Source organism: Pteropus alecto, unplaced genomic scaffold, assembly GCF_000325575.1.
Source record: "Pteropus alecto unplaced genomic scaffold, ASM32557v1 scaffold251, whole genome shotgun sequence".
In the NCBI taxonomy this organism is placed as follows: Eukaryota; Metazoa; Chordata; class Mammalia; order Chiroptera; family Pteropodidae; genus Pteropus; species Pteropus alecto.
Window position 1 is genome coordinate 1,088,887 of NW_006431048.1, and position 20,372 is coordinate 1,109,258.

The 20,372-nt window shown below is 40.0% G+C and overlaps 2 protein-coding genes across 2 annotated transcripts in view; one reads left to right on the forward strand and one right to left on the reverse strand.

The window, feature by feature from the left end:
• The first annotated feature begins 2,829 nt into the window (after positions 1-2,829).
• Positions 2,830-7,954, forward strand: NDUFB4 (NADH:ubiquinone oxidoreductase subunit B4). Its single transcript, XM_006905545.3, has 3 exons — positions 2,830-3,049; positions 6,267-6,413; positions 7,815-7,954. Exons 1-3 carry the CDS (start codon positions 2,870-2,872, stop codon positions 7,875-7,877), a joined length of 390 nt encoding a protein of 129 aa, XP_006905607.1. The 5' UTR covers positions 2,830-2,869; the 3' UTR covers positions 7,878-7,954.
• An 11,134-nt stretch (positions 7,955-19,088) lies between these two features.
• HGD (homogentisate 1,2-dioxygenase) overlaps positions 19,089-20,372 on the reverse strand; it is a 36,018-nt gene continuing 34,734 nt past the window's right edge. Inside the window, exon 13 of the mRNA XM_006905589.2 lies at positions 19,089-19,570. Within this exon, the coding sequence (XP_006905651.1) occupies positions 19,421-19,570 (150 nt within the window). The 3' untranslated portion in view covers positions 19,089-19,420. The remainder of the gene's footprint in view (positions 19,571-20,372) is intronic.

The following is a 20,372-nucleotide window of genomic DNA, read 5'->3' on the forward strand; positions in this document are numbered from 1 at the left end:
TTCTGTTCCCTGAAACCCTGCCCCACACACATGGCTTGACTACCACTGAATATTTGCATTTCTCTCCTTCTCCAATTCACCATCTCATCCCACCTCTTCTAGCCAAATGCAGGTACATGTACTTAGTCTTTGTAATCCATGTCTGTCTCAGTAAACTCTGATAAATCCTATTAGGAGATTTCTTAGAGAAGTAAAAGTCTTCAAAACATGAAATATTCATTGATATAATACCACTTGTGAAATTGCTCCTGACTTAAATTGTTTCATCTGTGAATCCTAGTGCCTATACCCATCCCTATCAAAGTGTTGATCATCTATGTGGAAATATGCAGCCCTCAAATAAAATAGAAATCTATTGCAAATTTTGCAAAAAATATGAAATTGATTAAAGTAAGGTTGGTGAACTGCGGGATCCACATGCAAAGTCACTAGTAATCTCACCGAGTCGAACCAAGTAACGAGTGAAAAAAGAGAAAAACAATTAAGAATAAGAACTTCATCAATGATTGAAAAGGAAGTCATTTAGTTTCAAAAGATTAAGAGAGGGCCTTGTGAAAACTGGGTAAAGTTCTCCAACACTTTTACAAATATGACTCTACTGTAAAAAATCTAATGCAAAGTGAAGGATAACGAGCTGTATTAAAATAAAGTCCCCACAAATTAACACTTGGTTTATTACAATTAGCACACAGTTGTAATTGTAACCTAAAATCTGTTAAATGTAAGATAAATTCATTTTCATAAGTTTTTGGTAGCATTATTTTAATATAAAATCCTAATCAAGTCTTTTTTCCTTCATTCTGGAATTTAGGTCTTGTATTACATAGACTCACTCTAAGAGGGCCTTCTGGGAAAAGGAAGAAGGAAAGAAAACGTTTTGTACTCATCTCTGTTTTCCAAACACACAATTTTGTAAGACTCCCCAAGGAAGCTATAAAAAAATACAGATTCCTGCGTTTCCCAGCTAGCCCAATTCTGAATCTCTAAGAGCAGAACAGACCCTAGGACTCCATATTTTTAACACTCATCTTAAGGGAGCCTTATGATAATCAAGCAAATGTGGTAATAACCACCTTAACTTAAAGCAAAACGATGTTTATATTTCCTTTCTCTGTCTCTGTCTCTCTCCCACTCTCTTAACCTTAAAAAGTCCTTTTTAACTTTGTGAGCAGACTTGTACTCATTGTACTTTTTTCTTTTATCCCTTTTACATGCCCTTCTTCTTAGATCAGTGTCTAAACTATAAGCAAAAGTTTTTTGAAACTTTATCAATGTAGTTTTCAGAATTTTTAGAATTTACAAGTTGCTCTTGCTTTTCATTTCATTTTATTTTCTTAATATTTTAAAACATCCGTAAAAAAACAGAACTTTCTGCTTTTGTTGTCGATGTTCCTTTAAAACTGAGTGTGAGTGATTTGTCTCATATTTCTTTTTTTTTACATTCTCTAAGCCTGTGTTCTCATGAGTCCATTTTGTTCTATATTCATTTGGACATTAAACTGCTATGCAAATATTAGCATATTCAGTCTGTTCTTTCTGTACTGCCTGGTTGTCAGCTTCTCAAAGACAAACATGACATCCTTCATTTCTTTTGTATTTTCCCCACTGAGCCTAGAAGATCAACTGACTAGTGTGCAGTATGCTTCACACAATGGGTGCTTAAAAAATATTTTAAAACAGTATTAAAATGTTGAATAAATTTGACGGCAGTGCTGCTTCTCATCACTTCAAGTGCCAACACTTTCTAGGTACCTTCTCTGCCTAGCAACCATTTTCCAAAATACCTACATGTCCCCAGACGGTTCATCCAAGCTGAAGCTCTCTTTTGATCCAGCTTTCCTTCAAGTTATGGAAATATCGTTTACATGTTTTCCTCTGAGTATATGATTGGTACCTATAGACTCTGCCTGCAACTTGAAGTAGTTCTTTTCCCTCGGTTATACTGGAGAAGAGAGAAAGACAGTAGGGATGGAGGTTTCAATTCAGGTTATCGTCCATTTCTTCCTAAATTATCATTCACAGTAAGACGTAATGCCCCTATGCATGTTTTCATATCTCTAAGAATGTTTTTCATTCTTAGCATCTGAAGAGTGCTAAAGATTTTAGGTAAGAGGTTGTAGTATTTTAATTAAGATCATGGTTCTTCATGAGCTTTATTCAATATCTCACTTTTTTTTCCTGACCTACTATAGCCAGGCAGGCAACACTTTCAACATCACTCTCCTATTAAACATTATTTCATGCCCATGAAAAATAGGCTTTTACTTATGTTATGTGGCTCTAATGTAGTAAAGTACAGAAAAGCTTATTCTTCTTCTTGGATAGGGAATTAAGTTTTGCAAAGCACCTTGGCATTTATTCACTATCTTATTTAATTCTCACAATTGTGCTACGTGGACAGAATAGGGGTCATTATCTCCAGAATATGGACAAAGAAACTCAGAGACGTTAAGTGACTTCTCCGAGATCACACAGGTTGGATGGACACACATTGAAACAGGTCTCCACAACCAGTCATTTCCCGTCTCTGCCAGTCCCACCCCACACAGCTCAGCTTCACAGAATAAGCTGTTCCATGAGTAAAGAAGGCTACTAGAAAGAAACGATAAGCAATAGGTTCGGGGAGTGGGGCGGCGGCTAAGGTAGTGAACTGAAACCCGGAATGCGAGAAAAATGACATTGCGCACGCGCAGGTCGCTATCAGCGGGCCAGGTTGGTGAGGAAGGTGGGGAGAGGAAGCGGAGCTCCTTGCTAAACCCCATCGCCAGCCTCCGGCTCACGCGCAAGCGCACTTCCTCAGGCTAAAGGTCAGCACAAAGAGGGCGGGCCTCGGGGCCGCGCAGGCGCAGTTATGCGGTAGGTTCCCAAGATGTCGTTCCCCAAGTACGAGCCGTCGCGCCTGGCCACCTTGCCCTCTACCCTTGACCCAGCTGAGTATGACATATCCCCGGAAACCCGGAAGGCGCAAGCCGAGCGGTTGGCCATAAGATCTCGGCTGAAAAGAGAGTACCTGCTGCAGTACAACAACCCTAGCCGCCGAGAGCTCATTGTGAGTGGGGGTCGGCCGGAGCGGGGGGATCGAGGGCCAGAGCTCGGGCGGTCCCTTCAAGGGCTGCGCAGCCCGCACCGGCCAAGGGGACCTCGCAGCGGGGCGGCCACCATTCCCGATCAATATCTTAGACATTGGTCCTTTTCCAGGTCCAGAGAGCAGGTCAACTTACTAGCCCTTTGACCTTGGGCAGAGAGTTTGATGGTCAAGAGAATGGGTTCTGGACTCACACATGGCTGAGTTCGAGTCTTGGCTTAATCACTTCCCGCCTGGGTGATCTTGAGAAAGTTATTCAACTCTGCAGCTTTCTCTTAGTTTTCCTGTCTGAAAAATGGGAATAGTATAGTACTTAACCGTTTTGTGAGGCTGTTACGAGGATTAAATGAGATAAGGCACGTGACCAGCCAAATAGAGTGCCAGGCTGATAACGAGTGTTCGAAAATGTGTTGTGTGTGTATTTTTTTTAAAGCTATTTTCCCCTTTCCAATTCACAGTTCATAGCAATGCTGCTTTCTCCTGATGGGAATTTAGTGATTGTTCAGTTTATATTTTTAAAGACCCAAAGATCCTGCAGCTTGTTCAAGCTTTGGACTTTGGAGTCAGACACCAAGGCACTACATGCTAGCAAACTATATGACCTTGGGCAATTTGCCTAACCCTTCAGAATCTTAGTTTTCTGATCTTTATATATGGGAATGGTCGTACATTTTTTTATAGAATCATTGTTAGGTTAAATGAGATAGTCTGTGTATCATTCCTAGCACATAATATATGCCCAGCAAACTGATAGTTATTATTATATAACAAACATGTTTTTTGATAATGTTCTGTACAAGAGATGTTTAACTATATCAAACACAATTAAAAAACAACAACAGACTTTTCCCAACAGTTGCATTGGTGTTCTGTAGGAATTTTTGGAAGTTGTGAGGATTGAAGGAAATTTACAGTGTCCCAGGCACTATCCAAACCCTTTCTGAATATTACACAAATATCACAACCATTCAGAGAGTTAAGCTATATCACTGTCCCCATTTTACAAATGAGAAGACAACATGGGAAGGACAGGTAGGTCATAGAGTGATACTCTTTTAGCAAGTGATACAGCAGAATTTAAACCTTGATCTGTGTAACCCATATCATGTTTATGGCTGTACCATCTTCAGCCAGAACCTTATTTATTTGGGAAGATGGTACGGAGAAAGGCCATTATATACATACTCACATGATTGGGTTTGTTGTGCCACATAGTATGATGTAGTTAAAAAGAATAAGGCCTTGAGTCAGAGTTCAAGTTTAAGCTCCAGATTTTCTTTTATTTAGTTCTGTGACCCAGGGCAGTTTCAATTTTGTCATGTAAAACAGAAGTAGTGATAGGTGCCTCATTGGTTGTTCTGTTCGTTAAATGAGTGCCTCAAATTAATCATATGTTGATCAATACATGGGAATTACTTGCCTAATCTTTAAGAATGATTGGTTCAGTGAATAAGTGCTCAAGGGCCAGGTCTTATGTTTTAGATGTTGTGGTAACAGTGGAGAACAAAATAGGCAAAGACCCTTGTCCTTATAGAGCTTTCTTTCTAGTGGGGGAGACAAATAATAAGTTAAAAAAATTAAATCATTTAGCATGTTAGATAGTGTTAAGTGATAAGAAGAAAAATAAAGCAAGGAAAGAGATTAGGAGTGTGTGTTTGTAGTAGGAAGGAAGAGCAACTGCAAATTTGAGATAGGCCCAGGAAAGGCCTCGCGTTGAAGGTGACGTTTGAGTAAAGGTCTGAAAGAAGTGAGGTGAGGGATCTGGAAAAGTAGCATTTTAGGCAGAGGGGACAGCAAGTGTAAAGGTCCTTAGACAGGAGCATGCCCGGTTAATTACAGAAACAGTAAAGAGACCATTGTGGCTAATGTGGAGGTGAGTGAGGGCAGAATAGGAAGAGATGAGGTCAGAAAGGAACCTGGGACTAGATTATACCGGGCCCTGTAGGCCACTGCAGATTGGATGTGAGGTGTAAGAGAAAGGGGTCAGGATGACTCCAAAATTCTTGACCTAAGTGGTTGGAAGAATGAACTTGCTTTTTACCAAGATAGAGAAGAATGAGAGGAGCCAGGATGGAGGTGGAGTGGAATATTGGGAAATCAGTGTGGGATACATCACATTTGACATGGCTGTTAGACAACATGTCAGTGTTGAACAGGCCGCTGGATATTATGTCTAGAGTTCAGGATAGAGGTCTAGGGCTAGAAGTATAATTTTGGGAGTCATCAGCCTATAGATGGATATTTAAAGCCATGTGACTGGAAGATCATCAAGGGAGTGAATGTAGATAAGAAAGACCAGCAAAATCTGAGGTCTAATATTAAGAGATTGGAGATTCAGGAAGAAGAGAGCAAAAGAGACTAAGAGGGAATGGCCAGAGAGTTAGGAGGAAAACCAAGCCAGTGTGTGCCCTGGAAACCAAATGAAGAAATGATTTCACAGAGTGTTCACTATGTCAGATGGTGCTGGTAGTCCTTTGGATGTGGAGTGGTGTCAAAGAACTATCTCCCAAGGCATGTGTTTTGGAACCTCTCTCAATAGTACCAGGCTCAGTAAACTATGGTCATGTGGCTATTGATATTTTTATGAAATGAAATTGTTTCTGGAAGGCAGGGATGTCAGATATCAAAGTGTAGAGAGGTGATTGGCAGATTGAGAATTCATGGGAGAGTTGTTCAAATATGTTAATAGAAAGGATAGATACAAGAGTAGATGTATTGAGCGCAAACATCCCCTTGAACCTATGTCTCGTGTCTTCACTTTCTTGACTGTTTCTGCAGTTTGGTTTAAAATGTTGCTCTGGAAGATCCAGTTTAATTATTTTAGTCCTACTAATCATTCTTGGTGTTGGTTAGGACCTTGCATGTTCTCTTTCTGGCTTAGCATTAAAGTTTTAAAGCTGATTTCATTTCTTTTTTTATCAGTTAATCGCGGTGAATAATTTTGTAAAATTATTTGGGGATTTCTGAAGTATTTGAACCAGGATCATTAGAGAATTATTCAACAAGTACTAGGAATGGAAGATCTTCCCTGAAGCTATTTAGGAATATTCAGAGTATACCCTTAACTGTAATAGAGGGGAGAAAAGGTGTCTCTTAAGCGTATCTCCGAAAGTCCTGTTAAGATTGTTTCTCAGTGTGGGCTTGCTTAAGTTCTTGTAACTTTTTCTTTTCATAATTTTAGGAAGATCCTGCCTTGACTCGTTGGACCTATGCAAGATCTGCAAATATCTATCCCAATTTCAGACCCACTCCCAAGACCTCACTCTTAGGAGCTGTTTTTGGATTGGGGCCCCTTTTCTTCTGGTATTATGTTTTCAAAACTGACAGAGTAAGTATTAGGACCTGAGGTGTAGTATTTATGTGATAGGTTCCCCCTGTGCTGGCTGCAGCTCTTTCTCTTAATGATTGCCACCAGTGCACCTCCCATCTTAGCCCTCTACTGTTCCTTCACTTCCTTTCTTATCTTTATTCCTTTCCAGCAGGAGAAAAAACATAGTTTGAATTATATATTTGGTTTTATTTCTTTATCATTTGCGCTCTTATAGAAAAACACTGTTAAAAATCACTGTAGTCTGTGGGTCTTTCAAATTTAATAGGTGCTCTAGAATTTAAAGTAATTGGTTATATTTCTTGGACGTGATTTAGCTCATGAAAGAGTTTTCCTAGTGTATTTTAGATAATGTAAGGAAATTATACTGTGAATATTAAGCAAGAGAATAATTACTTTTAAAATTTTTTAATTTTTTTCTCAGAAGATATGCACAAGTTAAACTTATGCTGATTAACCTTTAGATATTTGCAAATTTTTATATTTAGGGTTCTTAGTTCATTGGTTTTAAAAAGAGATGTTTATTTGGTTAAGTATTAGCATACATCAATCATTTGGTGTGTTCCCTATTTGCATGAATTCAGTTATATTGGCCATATTTTGCAAATTAATGTTAAAACTTATTAATACCTTAACAACAAAAAAGCAAAAGCAGCATGTGCTAGGAATCACTGCCATCAGAGGCCTGGATATGTGATTACAGAGAAAACCAGCTTATCTTTGACACTAGACCAGGGGTCCCCATCCCGCAGGCTGTGAACCAGTACTGGTCCATGGCCTGTTAGGAACTGGTCCACACAGCAGGAGGTGAGCAGTGGGTGGGCAAGCAAGTGAACTTCATCTGTGCTTGCAGCTGCTCCCCAGTGCTAGCATCACTGCCTCAGCTCCACCTCAGATCATCAGGCATTAGATTCTCATAGGCACACCAGTCCCTGGTGCCAAAAAGATTGGGGGCTGCTGTACTAGGCCATTCTGGTACTAGAACCTCAGCCCCAGCCCCTAGACCTCATGTTGTCATGTAGACTGGGGCCCACCTATCCAGCTTGGCTTTAAACCAGCCAATCCACTCTCCTGTTAGAATATGTATATTTTGATTATCTGATAAATTATCGCTTAATAAAAAGATAGGCCACACTTACCTAGAGGTGTTTGCATTTTGCTTTCAATGTATACTTTTTAGTGGGGTAATACAATTCTACTTACTAAAATGTTGGTAAGGTGTTTTACAACAGCAGTGTTTTCTTAATTGTTCCTTTAGTCAGACTACTACTTCCTCACTCATACTGCTTTAGACAGTAGGGAATTAGAATTAGATTCGGAGCATCTCATTCTGTTTTTAAGAGGGTTGTGCCAGAATGCATTGTTTTTGATTTTTTTTTTTTTTCCCCTCTTTCTATTCAGGATAGGAAAGAAAAACTTATTCGGGAAGGAAAATTGGATCGAACATTTAACATCTCATATTAATTCTGGCAATGATGACTATGTGTATTATGTTTAAATAAATCTATTAATCATTAAATAGTTTTTCTTTCTTAATGTTACCTTAATTCAATAAACATTTGCTGGACATTGTAGAATCCCTACTTTGTGAGTGTACACAGTTTAATGAAGAAACAGATGTGTGTTCATTTATTCATTCAACAAATGAGTGTCTGCTATGAGCAGGCATTGTGCTCTGTGCTAGGAATGCAACAGTCAGTTAGACAAACTTAGTACCTGTGCTTAAGGAGTGCATGCTCTGGGCAGCTGTTTATTCAACAATTATTATTTGAGTGTTTGTTATGTGTCTGGAACTACTCAATATCTAAGCTCTTGTCTGGCTTCAGCCCCAGTGGTAAATGCAGCAATGTCATAGAAAATATGATAAAAGATTTAGGAAAGCAAGAGAGGCAGCTGATCGGGGAGCTGTTCTGTCTAGGGAGATGGCATTTGATCTAGACTCTGAAGTTCTCAGGGCTGATGGCAAAACGAGCACAAAAGGGCAAGGTGCGTTGGATATGGCGGGATTGGGGCCACTGTGGGGTGAAAAGACGGCAGGTGGAGCCTGTGAGGAACAGAAGTAAAATGGTTTAGAGCATTGGGCTTTGGAGGTCAGATTTGGGCTAGAACCCTAATCTAAACTTAGCAGTTGGAAACCAGACTGCCATTGCCTCCTCTATAGCATAGGGATAGTGATGCCTACCTCATGAAGATGAAAATAAGACTATTGCTCAGTAACATAAAGCTACCCCATGCTTTGTTGTTCAGTCTTGAAACAGTAGGGTGACAATTTCATCTACGGAGGCAGAGTAAAAACATCAGGTGCTATAGGAGGAACAGCATCTTCTGTAGGACTGTTTTACATTAGTATATTGGTTTAACTTTCAAGGTATATTTATAGCTATTCTGTCATTGGATCCTTGTATAAGCCTAGGAGAGAAAAGTTTGTATACAGATAGTTGATGTTAGGAAGTGATCTGAAAGAACAAGTGAGAGACTGGTAAGTGAAACAGGCATAGAGGGAAAGCCCATTGAGTGTGCAATTAGCCTGTTACCTCTGGGGGTGACCAACTTAATTCTAGGGACCTCCTGAGGAGTCCTGTGGAATGGACATGGAATTTTCTCTTCAGACATGAGAAAGGTGGATATTTATCCACCAGCTCCTCCCCTTGCTGGTTAAGAGTTCTCTGGTGCAATTAATTCCTTTACATTTCCAGGCATGGGCGTACCTCAGAATGGCTGACCATACTCTTACAGGCATGTCACATGGAGGAGGAAGGAAACTTAAGGCAGAAAGTAAATGATATGCTATACAGCTGAGGTGAAGTATTGTCTGAGAGCTGCAGCAGCAATTAGAGTAAAAAGATGGGCCAAGAGGAGGGAGGCAGGCACAAGAGGTGTAGGATTTTCTCAAGCACCCCATGCGCTGCTTAGATCTATGCACACATTAAGCCCAGTCTGTATCATGTTCAGGGTGGTTAAGTGCAGTCTCAGCACAAGAAGGTTAGTGGAACAAGCTGCCGTCCACACTGTTGGATCAAGTTGAGGTTATAATTGTTAATCAGCATTTCCCCCATGGTTTCCAGATTTCCCTTGACCTTCACTTTAGCAGGTCTGGATTGCTTGCCTGATGGAGTCGCTAGGACTTTCATTGCATGACTAGAATCATAGTGACTCTAGCATCATCAGGCCTTTGTTGCAGCAGTTATTTCTTTCTGGTTATCACTGGACATGGAAGCACCAAGATACGCCACAGTCCCCTGGGTGCCAGGCATATCCTTTCCTGCCTTCCTTGTGTAGCAGTAACTCTAGCTCCCTGTGATCAAGGCCACTTAGTGCTGCCAATATGGAACTTTTTTTTTTGGTCTACTGTTTCCCAGGTACAAGAAACCCAAAATGACCCGGAGATAGTTATAGCTTCAGGTAAAGTCAAATCCCATGATACTATGACGTGTAATAAATATATGTTTGGTTTTTCTCCCTGTTTCTGTCAGCTAAAAACTCTTGCAATTTCTTAAGTAATGACAGATAAAGGTATCTATTACGTTAATGAAGTGACTTAAGAAGAACAAGCCATGTGATTAGAGGGTTGGAACTTCTAGTCATACCCCCTGACCTTGCTTTTGTATCCCTGCTCAGCCACTTACTGGTCAAAAGAGCTGGGCTGGAGAGTATTTAAATTCTGTCTCAGTTGCCTTATCTTTAAAATGGATATACTAATAATACACTTATTAAACTCATTGTTTAATGAGTTATTATTTATAAAGTATTTAGAATAGGCACTCATTAAGATCTCAGTGTTTACCATTACTGTTTTTAAATCTGATTGATAAAAACTTTAATTTGCATTTTATTTATTGAGGTCTTACTTTTTTCATATATTTTTGTCCATTTGTATTTTGTTGTTGTTATTTGCTCAAATCCACTGCCCAATTGTTCTTATGTAATGTGTCAAGACATAAACAAGATGAAGATTTTAGTCCTTGATCATATCAGTCTTCCGTCTTTGGGACTTGTTCTAGTAAACCTTAGTAATAGGAAAAACATTTACAGCATATTTTAGTGGATAAACTGAAAAGGCAGTACCCAGGAAGGTATAGTCATAATTTTTAAAACATTTTTTTAGCATTGAGAATTATTGAGCAATATATTCTTAAGAGTTTAATTAATTTAAAAATATTTCTTATTACAAACAGTGTCCCGTATCTTACCCAGAAATGGTCTGGTAAGAACAGCAATTGCCACCTTGTCTGAGCACTAAATGCTGCCAAGAGTTTGATGCTGCTAGCTCTGGGTGCTGGGCACAGGATCCCACATTGGTACTGCTGCTTCTCTTGGCCCAAGAACTCAAGCTTGTTACAACCACAGCCACTAGAAAGAGTTCCTCAAGATCTCTGTATCGCCATCACTTGCTTCTGAGTCCAGGCGTATATGATTGGCTGAGCCCAGGTCATGTGCCTGAGTTTTAGCTGCAAGGGAGGCTGAAAAGCAAGCATGTGGCATATTCAGCTCTAAAGTGTGAGGCAGGTAAGCAATTCCCGAACATAAGAAAGTGGTTCAAGTGCTGAGCATCAAAAAGAATGATGTATACTGAGGAAGATAATCAGCACCAGATCATAAGGCCCTTATCACAGTTAAGGACTTTAGGCCTCATCCTAATGGCAGTGGGAGCCATTGAAGGTATTAAGCAAGAGTAACCTGATTGGTTTTACATTCCTGAAAGGTCATTCTGGGTCTTGGAGGATGATGGGGCAAGAGAGGCTGGAGGATAACCAGTAATCGGGCTGTGTAAGACTTTATGCCAGAAATAAGTTTTAGGTTTTGATTCAGACCTCAGTGAAAAACAAAGCAGCTTCTGCCAGTCACAGGATGACTCATTTGGATGTGAATTTGTCAAAAGCTTTATGAAGGTTTAAATATATTATCTCTATTAGTTCCCCTTTATGCACATGCGTGAAGAGCTAGTCTTCATAATAACTCCTTATCCTTGTATGACATCCCTTCCCCTCTCTGGAACAATATTGCGTTTCTAACAGTCTGGTTTGTTTAAATGCTATGTCTTTTTACCCTTTATTATGGATCCTACCTGTAGAACAAGATTACATTCATGCTCTGATGAAAATTCTATCAGGTTCAGTTCTGATTTATTTTCCTTATTTTTTTCTCATTCCTGGTGATACCTGACACAATGTTCTCATAACGCTAGGGGACATAACAGAGTATTGATTATTATATTCTTCAGTATTATTAAAGGGATATTTGAAGAAATTAGAAATCTGTACAAGAATTGTCTTGATCAAATATGCATAATTAAAAACATGGATAACATTTTAAAATTAGTAAAAATATAATGCTAAATAACTATTTTCAAAGATTTCACTGCCACTTTTGTGTGAACACATAAATTTTATTGTGTTCTATTTGAGGACCCATTTGTATCTACAAGTATGATTGTGATACTTTTGATAGTTTTCCTTCTGGCTGCCTTTACTGCCATTTCTCTGAGACAGATTCCTCCTTCTGCTGATGCCTGCTGTGACCTAGAGAGGCACTGAGCAGTGTTATCTACCTAGAGACCCTTCATCATCCCAAGAAATTACAGTGCACATTGATCTCAACGCCAAGTTTCAGGATTTAAAGGATTAAAGTCAAGTTCAAAGTCTGACATCTGACCTCCGAATGTCCCTGGAGATGGATGGCTGGTGAAACATCTGACATTTCTGGAGCAAACCTGGCACTAGAGTTCAAGTTCCGTTTCCCCATAATCACAATGAGTATCACCTTATCAGTTCTGAATCAATTCTTTACTTCTATCACCAATTGCATTTAAATCATTCATCTCTTATTTAATAATAGTTCGGAGGTGGGGGAAGGAGGCAACTGGCTGAGGCTGTTCCAGAAATCAATATAAGAAGGACTCGGGCTGCAATTTGATATGAAGTTCATGTGTGTAGGAGGAGAAGGTAGGAGGACTTTTCTTGAAACTACATTTGTACAATTAACCACTTGTTTTGTAGTTACATTATATGTTTCATATTGATTAAAAACAGTTTTCTTAACAGGGTTTTATTCATACTCTATGTAAGATGGAGACAGCATTGAAGAATATTATATAGAGTGGTTTATGTGAGGGTAGATGAAGATGGGGGTGGGCAGTTACCCTGAAGCCATCTATTAGAAGCTGGACAAGCAGTTCCCAAATCATTTCTGCAGAAGTGGTTTGGTCCCATCAGGGTGTTTGGGAGAGATACCGTTCGAGGTTTCAGGGAGAATGAGCTGCTGTTGGTCTGCAGGTACTGGGGATGGTTGGTTTCCTGGAGCCACTGGGGTGGAGGAGCCTATCTATGTCCTACAGAATTCTAGTAGGACACTGGCCTTCAGATCTCTGCATTGATCAAACACTGATCCCCAGTCATTTACTAAGCACTGAGGATACTATTATGAAAAACATACAACTCCTTGGAGGAACTCACAAGAAAAACAAGTATCGCAACCAGCACTTGTTAAGCTTTTATTTGTGTTCCAGGTGCTAAGCTAAAGAGCTTTATACACCTCTGAACATATCTTAAAGATTCCTATTATGCAGATGAGATTTAGAGAAGTTAAATAATTTGCTCAAGTCCTCTTTGCTCAGCTAATAAGAGCTGAGGTAGAACTTAAATTTGGGCAGCCTGACTCCAGAGGGCATATCTTTAACCATTCTCTGAAAAGCATAAAGATTGATGGTGTAGAGAGTCCAGTACTGAGAAAGGACACTTAATCCAGCCCAGGGGGCTTAAGAGATAATGCCTTCAAGAGCCGAGACTCCCATGTCCACTTTTTGGTTTTCTAGCACATTCACAGGCATAAAAATGTTAAAGCTGGAAGGATCTTTGAAGATCTGCCAGTCTCACAGCCTAATTCTATACGAAAGGTTTAGACAGGAAAAATGACTTTTCTAATTCTTTAAGAAAGCCTGCCAATTTTAGGATTGGAGTCTAGGTTTTGATTAAGAACTAGTAGTTCTGATTGCCCATGTCACCTCTTGTGATTTGAAATGAGACCGTTGGAACAATTGAGACAATTGCCAGTCAACCTTCTCATACAAACAGAAGAAAAGCCATTTTAACAGAGATGGATTTGGAGAGAAATCAGCAAACGTTTGGAGCATTTTCTGTTTAAAGCAAATATTAGCAGATTGTCTCGGGTTGTGAGAGTGAAGACATTAATTCAAACCCAAGACCTCCCATATTATTCTTGCCAAATTCCCACAAAAATGTATACATGGTGGGCACTAACTCTTGCCCACTGACATCCACTTCCCTTTTCCTTCTGATAGACCCTGATTTTTTTTTTTTTCAAGAGACTAGTGGAAATCCCTATATCTGCACCCTGCGGTGGAAGGGTGTCCTGTCCAAGGTTGGGTCCTGCCTTGGGTCCAAAGGTGCCTGGATAGGTTCCAGCCACTGAGACCCTGAACTGGAGTAGATGGGCTGGAAAATAATCTTACTTGTTTTCATCAATCCTTAAATGCATACATTCATTTCAATGTTTAATGTTAAAAGTGTTTGGGTCTTTAGAAGTTTGGTGATGTTTTTGTGACCAGAAATACTCCACAGGAACTTAACTGTTGTTTATATCAATTAACCTATGAGAAAATCGGTTTTGTTATACATTGTTTTGCTTAAAATTACAGTTTCCAAGAACCTGGTGATGAAGTTGAGGACTTCTATCAAAGTCATTTTAGATTCTGTCTTAACTTAACTGTCACCTTAATTGAGCTATTACTATGCATCGTTGAGATCTTAAATTGAGCCTCAATATGATTTTCTTATTTTACCACCAAAAAGATGACAAAAGGGAAACAGTACTTCTGAATTTTTCATATTTTGGGCTTCCGTTACTTATTCCATTAGAAGCGTACATACCGTAATCTTCAGCTAACTGCTAGTTTATTTAGGAACAAGGACCTTGGCTTACTCGTTCATGTGTCTCATACAGTGGGTGGCACAATTGCCTCCCTGAGGCAGTAACTGATAAGTATTCACTGAGTGACAATGGCAATAATAAACAATAACAATGATAATAGCTAGTATTTGCCTATGCTCACTATGTGCCAAAAGCAGTGTGGGCGCCTTCAATGCCTGGTCTCATTTAACCCCTACCAAATCCCTATGAAGTGAGTCGTTTGTTTTTCTCAAATGAGGTAAGTGAGGCTTAGGGAGGTTAAGTTACTTGCTCAAACTCATTCAGCTATGAAAGCACAGTCTGGATTCCAGAGTCTGGATTTTCCTTAGTTACCATTCTTCCAAAAAAAATTAAATTCATGTATAATGGCTATTATATTAATAAATACATCATAATTATATTTAAAAACAAACATACCAAGATCAAAATATGCCTCCAAAAGAAAAAAAAAACAAATCCCTGCATAATAGCTACTTGTTTTTCAGTGCTTATTTATGTGACAGGGATTATTTTAAGCAATTTACCTATATTAACTCATTTTATAGTCACTAACACTATAAGGTAGGTGCTATCATTATCCACATTTCACAGCTGAGGAAACAGAGACCCAGAGAGGTTAAATAACTTGCTTAGGGTCACACAGCTGGCAAGGGATAGAGTCTAGATTTGAACCCAGGCAGTGTGGCTGTACACATGTGCACTACTCTTAATGATGCACTACACTGCCTCACAAAAAGGATAAACTTTGGACATACCTAAGATTTGTGATGCAATTCTATAAAGTTGATTATATCAAATTGAAGGCAGGTTGATCGCTAACTATAAGAAGTTTAAATGTCAGCTCTCAAGCTTTTTTAATTTTTATTTTCATTTTAACCGGTAGGACAAAATTTCCTTTAAACCCAGAAGTGATAACTCTATCATCACTGGAAAATCACAATGCAGAAACTGCACATTAACTTGTAACTTCGAGACAGTTTACACCTAGGCCTTAAGTTTCGCAACTTTCCTTTCCTCCTCCTCACACTCTCTGTGCCCCATGGGGCACCTTTACAGAGCTGGTGCTTTCTGGTGGGAGGCAGTATCCCTCCCCATCACTGCCACGTAGCCTGCTTTTCCTGCTGGGTCCTCCCTCGTTATATACCCCATCCCATCCCATTCTAGGTCTGGGAATATTGGGTGCTTTAGGGATTTTTTTCACCTAGACTCTAGGAAACCCTGATTTGGACCAAGATCTGAAGTTAGAAACAGAAGTTGTTTTGAATGCTAATTTTAAGGTAGTTTCTAAAACAGCATTTCTCAGCCTTACCTGTGCATTGGGATCACCTGAGGAGTTTCCAAAAAATTCTCATTTGGGTTCCATTCCCAATGTTTCTAATTTAGTTGATCTGAGGTATACCCTGGGCACTTGGAGTTTTAGAAGCTTCCTGGAGATCCAATGTACAGCTTAAGTTGAGAACCACGGTGTCAAGAGCAGCGTTTCTTAACTTTGGCACTATCGACATTCAGCACCGAATAATTCTTTATTAGAGAGACTGCCCTATGCATTGTAGAATGTTAACCTGCATCCCTAGCCTTTACCTACTAGATGCCAGTAGTACACTTCCCAGTTGTGACAACAAAAATGTCTCTAGACTTTGCCAGGGGGGTGGGTACAAAATTGTCCCTATTGAGAACCATTGGTCTAGAGCCATAGCTAAGTAGCCTGGGCTGTGAAAGAAATCTCTTAAAAATAAAAACAGAGAAAGGTGGCTTCTACTGCACCCTGGAAAATATAGAAGATGCCGAAGGGGATCTGGCAGAAAACCCTCCAGTCATCGGAGGAAACCTAATCAGGGTGCTTTTTATTTTTTGAAGTTTTTTTTTTTTTTATTTCTAAGCAATGAGATGATATATTTGTTGGGGAGCCTGGTAGAGGAAGGTACAATAAGTCTTCACTTAACGTTACCAATAGGTTCTGTGACTTGAAGCAAAGTGACATGTAATGAAATCAGTTTTATTATAGGCTAATTTATATAAACAAGAGTTAAGTTTCTATGGCATCTCATTAACGTTATAACAAAATGACCTTGAATGGAGTGGTGATATTCAAGGATAGGGAATTAAGGAAATAGTACAGATCTTTCTAGCTGATCTGAGGCACTACGCAAGGAAACGAAATCTTTTTTAAAAAAATTATCGTGAATAGTCTGGCTTGGGGAAAATATTATTTCCAGCTGACGATTTGCTGCCCACAGTTGCGGGGATAATGTCCAAGGGCTTAGATGCCAAATAGATGTAAACTCAGAATGTTGCTTTAGCTCTAGGCAGGCTTTGCCACAAAACCGATGACAGAATGAACTGAAATAGGTGAGAGTCTAGGGATATGTCTAAGATTAGGATTAGAATGAGCTCATTATGGAAAGGCTGAAATTTAGGATTAGAATATTTTAGTGGTTATCTTAGTTTGGGGTATTTGGGAGAAGAGCCCAGGAAGCACCACAGGAGCGTGGGGAGGTGAGAGGGAAGGAAGCTAACGGGCGTGTGATCAGAATTGCCACCATGGCAGGGAGCCAGGGCCAGACACTAGTCTCAGAGGTATGGGTGAGAGAGCTGGCATTTCTACCCACTAATTCCCATTTTTCATTGGTTTAAGGCTGCATTTAGGGCTGTTCAATCCTCAGCACTTTTGCTGGGTTCTGGTTTGGGTCTCAGGCAGAGTTGCCAGTGTGGTGCTGGCAATTGGAAGGATTTAGTTGGCATTGGATGGTGATTGCTGATGGGATATAGGTAGGCCACTGGCAACTTCTGATACCGTGGTTAATTTTAAAATTTATTTGAAGATTAACAATGTTTAATTTTTAATAAAGACTTCTTTATACTAAGGAACATTAGGAAGATGCACCAACCGCTGTCATGCACAAAGATACCTTCACCTTACTGTTTGAGACCATGAAATACTATTGTCAGAAACCCAGCAGTCACCCCAGCCTTGTCCTTAGCTCTTCTTGCCCTCACACCTTACATCTAGTCCACTAACAAGTTCTTTCAGGTCTACTCCAAAAAATATGGGAATTTATCTGCTTCCGCCCTTGCTGCTGCCTCATTAATCCAAGACAATGTTGTCTTTTGCCTGGACTATTGCAGTGGTTTCCTCCTCGGCTCCCACAACCACTCTTCTTTCAGTTTCTCGAATCCACAGGCTTTTTCTTGGAATGCTCCTCCTCCCCACCCTACCCCAGCCCAACCCTACTCTTCCAATGACTTACTCCTTCCTATCCTTTACTTCTTCATTGAAGATGTTCCTCTCTAAAGAAAGATCTCCCCATCCCACTTGTTAGTCCCAACTCAGTTCTTGTTTGTTTTCTTATTTTTCACAATTTGTGATTATTTTCTTTATTTATTTCATCTGTCTCCCTCTCTAGAATGTAAGCTCTGTAAGGACCATGTCTAAATCCTTGACCACCTTAAACCCTCATAGGGTTGCTAGATTTAGCAAATAAAAAATAGGCTTTCCAGTTAAATTTCAGATAAACCCTGAATATATTTGTAGTAAAGTATGCTCAAAGGACATATCCAATTATTCATGGCTTATCTGAAATTCAAATTTAACTGAGCATCTTATATTTCATCTGGCAACCCTCGATCCCAGGCCCTGACACATGCTGACTCTTGCAACATACTGTTAAATAAAAATCTGGTAGCAGCATATCAAAATTGCTACTATGGCAACAAAGTGGGGGAAATGTGCTAAAACTACAGAGCTAAAGTAGCGACAAATACCATTTCCCGTTCCTTTCTATTCTGATGTGCCTGTCTTCTCACTCTGTGAGAACCTAATCAACTCACCCCAAAGTCCTGGGCTGCCCAGTATTCTGGGAGAGATGCCAGCCATGGGAAGGGAGCTGTCAGGAGCCGCTTTCCTACACAGCACCGCCTCTGTTTTGTTGTGGTCTGAGCACAGGGGCCCTTGATCTTCTTTGGCTCTGACCTCCCGAGATTGTGAGCTTGAGAAAGGAAAAAATGACTTTGTTTTTTTCTTTATTTTTATTTGTTTGTTTGTTTGTTTACTTATTTATTTATTTTTAGGTGAGGCAACCCTTGGTCAACCTCATAGATTGCAAGGACCTTGTCAGCTTACAATCCCTTATTTTTTAATTTTTTTTTTTTTTTTATGGCTATAGCACCTAGTCTTCCTAGGTAGTCTCCCATCCAAGTACTAACCAAGCCTAACCCTGCTAAGCTTCCGAGATCAGACGGGATCGTCCGAGATCAGATGGGATCGGGCTTGTTCAGGATAGACGACTTTGTCCTTTGCAATCATTCATATCCAGAGTCTTGCTCTGTAGCTGGCACATAGTAGGGACTCAGTGCAAGGTTACCAAATGAACTGATAAACGAATGAATAATAGGGTGACTGACTGTCCTGCTTAGACTAGGACTGAGGAGTTTCCTGGAATGTAGGGCTTTCTGTGTGAAAATCAGGGCAGTTGGTACTCTCAGTGAATGATGTTCATTTTTGGTGACTGGACTTCTTGCCTGTTATCACTATACTGGCTGATACATGACTACCAAGATTAGATAGCCTGGTGCCCTGGCTGTTTAAGGACGACTCTAGATGTTTGGAGCTCTGCTGACCCCCTTTGCTTCCCTATGCCTGAACTGACTTCTAGGGCCTTGACCTTGGCTTCAATCTGAGCTCATGGTCGTTATGTTGGCCTGTCCTTCCTTGTGGCTTGGGCTTGTGATCTCTGGTAGATGCTCTAGACTGATGCTTCTAGAATAAAGGCACTCAGGCTAAGCACATGCAAAGGGGTCCTGGTCTTGGTACAATCTCGTGGACCCCAAGTCCTGGCCACTACAGGTCTGCCCCAATCAAGTGCTGATTATGACCAATTACCACTTTCACACAACACCAGCAAGTATTTATTGAGTAATTAAGCTGACAGCCACAGAATCCTCCAAAGAAATTTCTATAAATGTTTGAGTCACTTGACTATAAAAACGTGAGTTCTCATTTTAATTAGCCCCCTCCCACAATAAGTGTTTAGAATGAGATTTTGCACACATCCATTCTCAACTGTGGTAGTAATGCTCCAGTCTCAATTAAGTCCTGCTGGGTTCCTAGAATTGGAGGTGAAGTGGCTCTTGAGAGGCATCCAGCACTTGTAGTAGTTCTCATCCAAACAATTAGAGGTTTTGAGCCCCCATTTGGTGACAGCCATACTTAGAGAAGACTCAAACATAAATGCCTGTAGGAAATGACAAGAAAGAAGTGGTGAGGTGGATAACAAAACACATTTGATTAGATGTCAGGAGAGACAATGCGGGTAGGCAGAATCTTTGAATAATAGGTTGTATGTGCCAGCATGGTGAGAAGAGCAGGCTCAGGTCCTGGGTTCTGGCTCTGGCCCCACCACTTATTAAGCAGGTGATACCTTGATACCTCTTAACTTCTCAGAGCATCAAGTTTCATTCTGGACAATGGAATTTGGCACATAAATCTCACATTGTCCTTGTAGCATTATGGAATTAAATTTGCTAGACCCAAGGGCAGAGCTGGGAGAATCCTAGTAATATTCATCTCCTCAGGGGCCATTCATTACTGTGGTTATGTCTTTGTGAAGGAGGCCACACTCCTCACTTTGCAGAGGTGGAAACTAAGGCTCAGAGCTGGGAAATGACTTATCTAAAGTGATGGCAGCAAGAAGTGGCAGAGCTGGGATTTGAGCCTTTTTTCCCCAGTACTTTGACCAGGAGATGGGCCTAGGAAAAGGAAAAGGCAGAAAAGAGAGTGTGAGGAGGAGAAGGAGAGAATTAGGAAGTAGGAATGCTGTGGCCCTTTTAAAAGCTCTATCCTAGAAAGGTGTGAATGGTGGACATTCCACTGTGATCAGGTTTTTGTCAGCAATGGAAAGAATATGCAAGTGCTCTGTGCATGGTAGACATTCTAGCTTCACTTATTGCTGATTTTTTTTTTTTTTTTTTTTTTTCCACTTGGGCTTTTTAAAAAAAAAAATTAAAAAAAAAAAAAAAAAAAACACCAACAATCGC

Coding starts and splice junctions, on each gene's coding strand:
- NDUFB4 (XM_006905545.3), top strand. CDS start 2,870: ATGTCGTTCCCCAAGTACGAGCCGTCGCGCCTGGCCACCTTGCCCTCT. Junction 3,050..6,266: donor CTAGCCGCCGAGAGCTCATT/GTGAGTGGGGGT, acceptor TCATAATTTTAG/GAAGATCCTGCCTTGACTCG. Junction 6,414..7,814: donor ATGTTTTCAAAACTGACAGA/GTAAGTATTAGG, acceptor CTTTCTATTCAG/GATAGGAAAGAAAAACTTAT.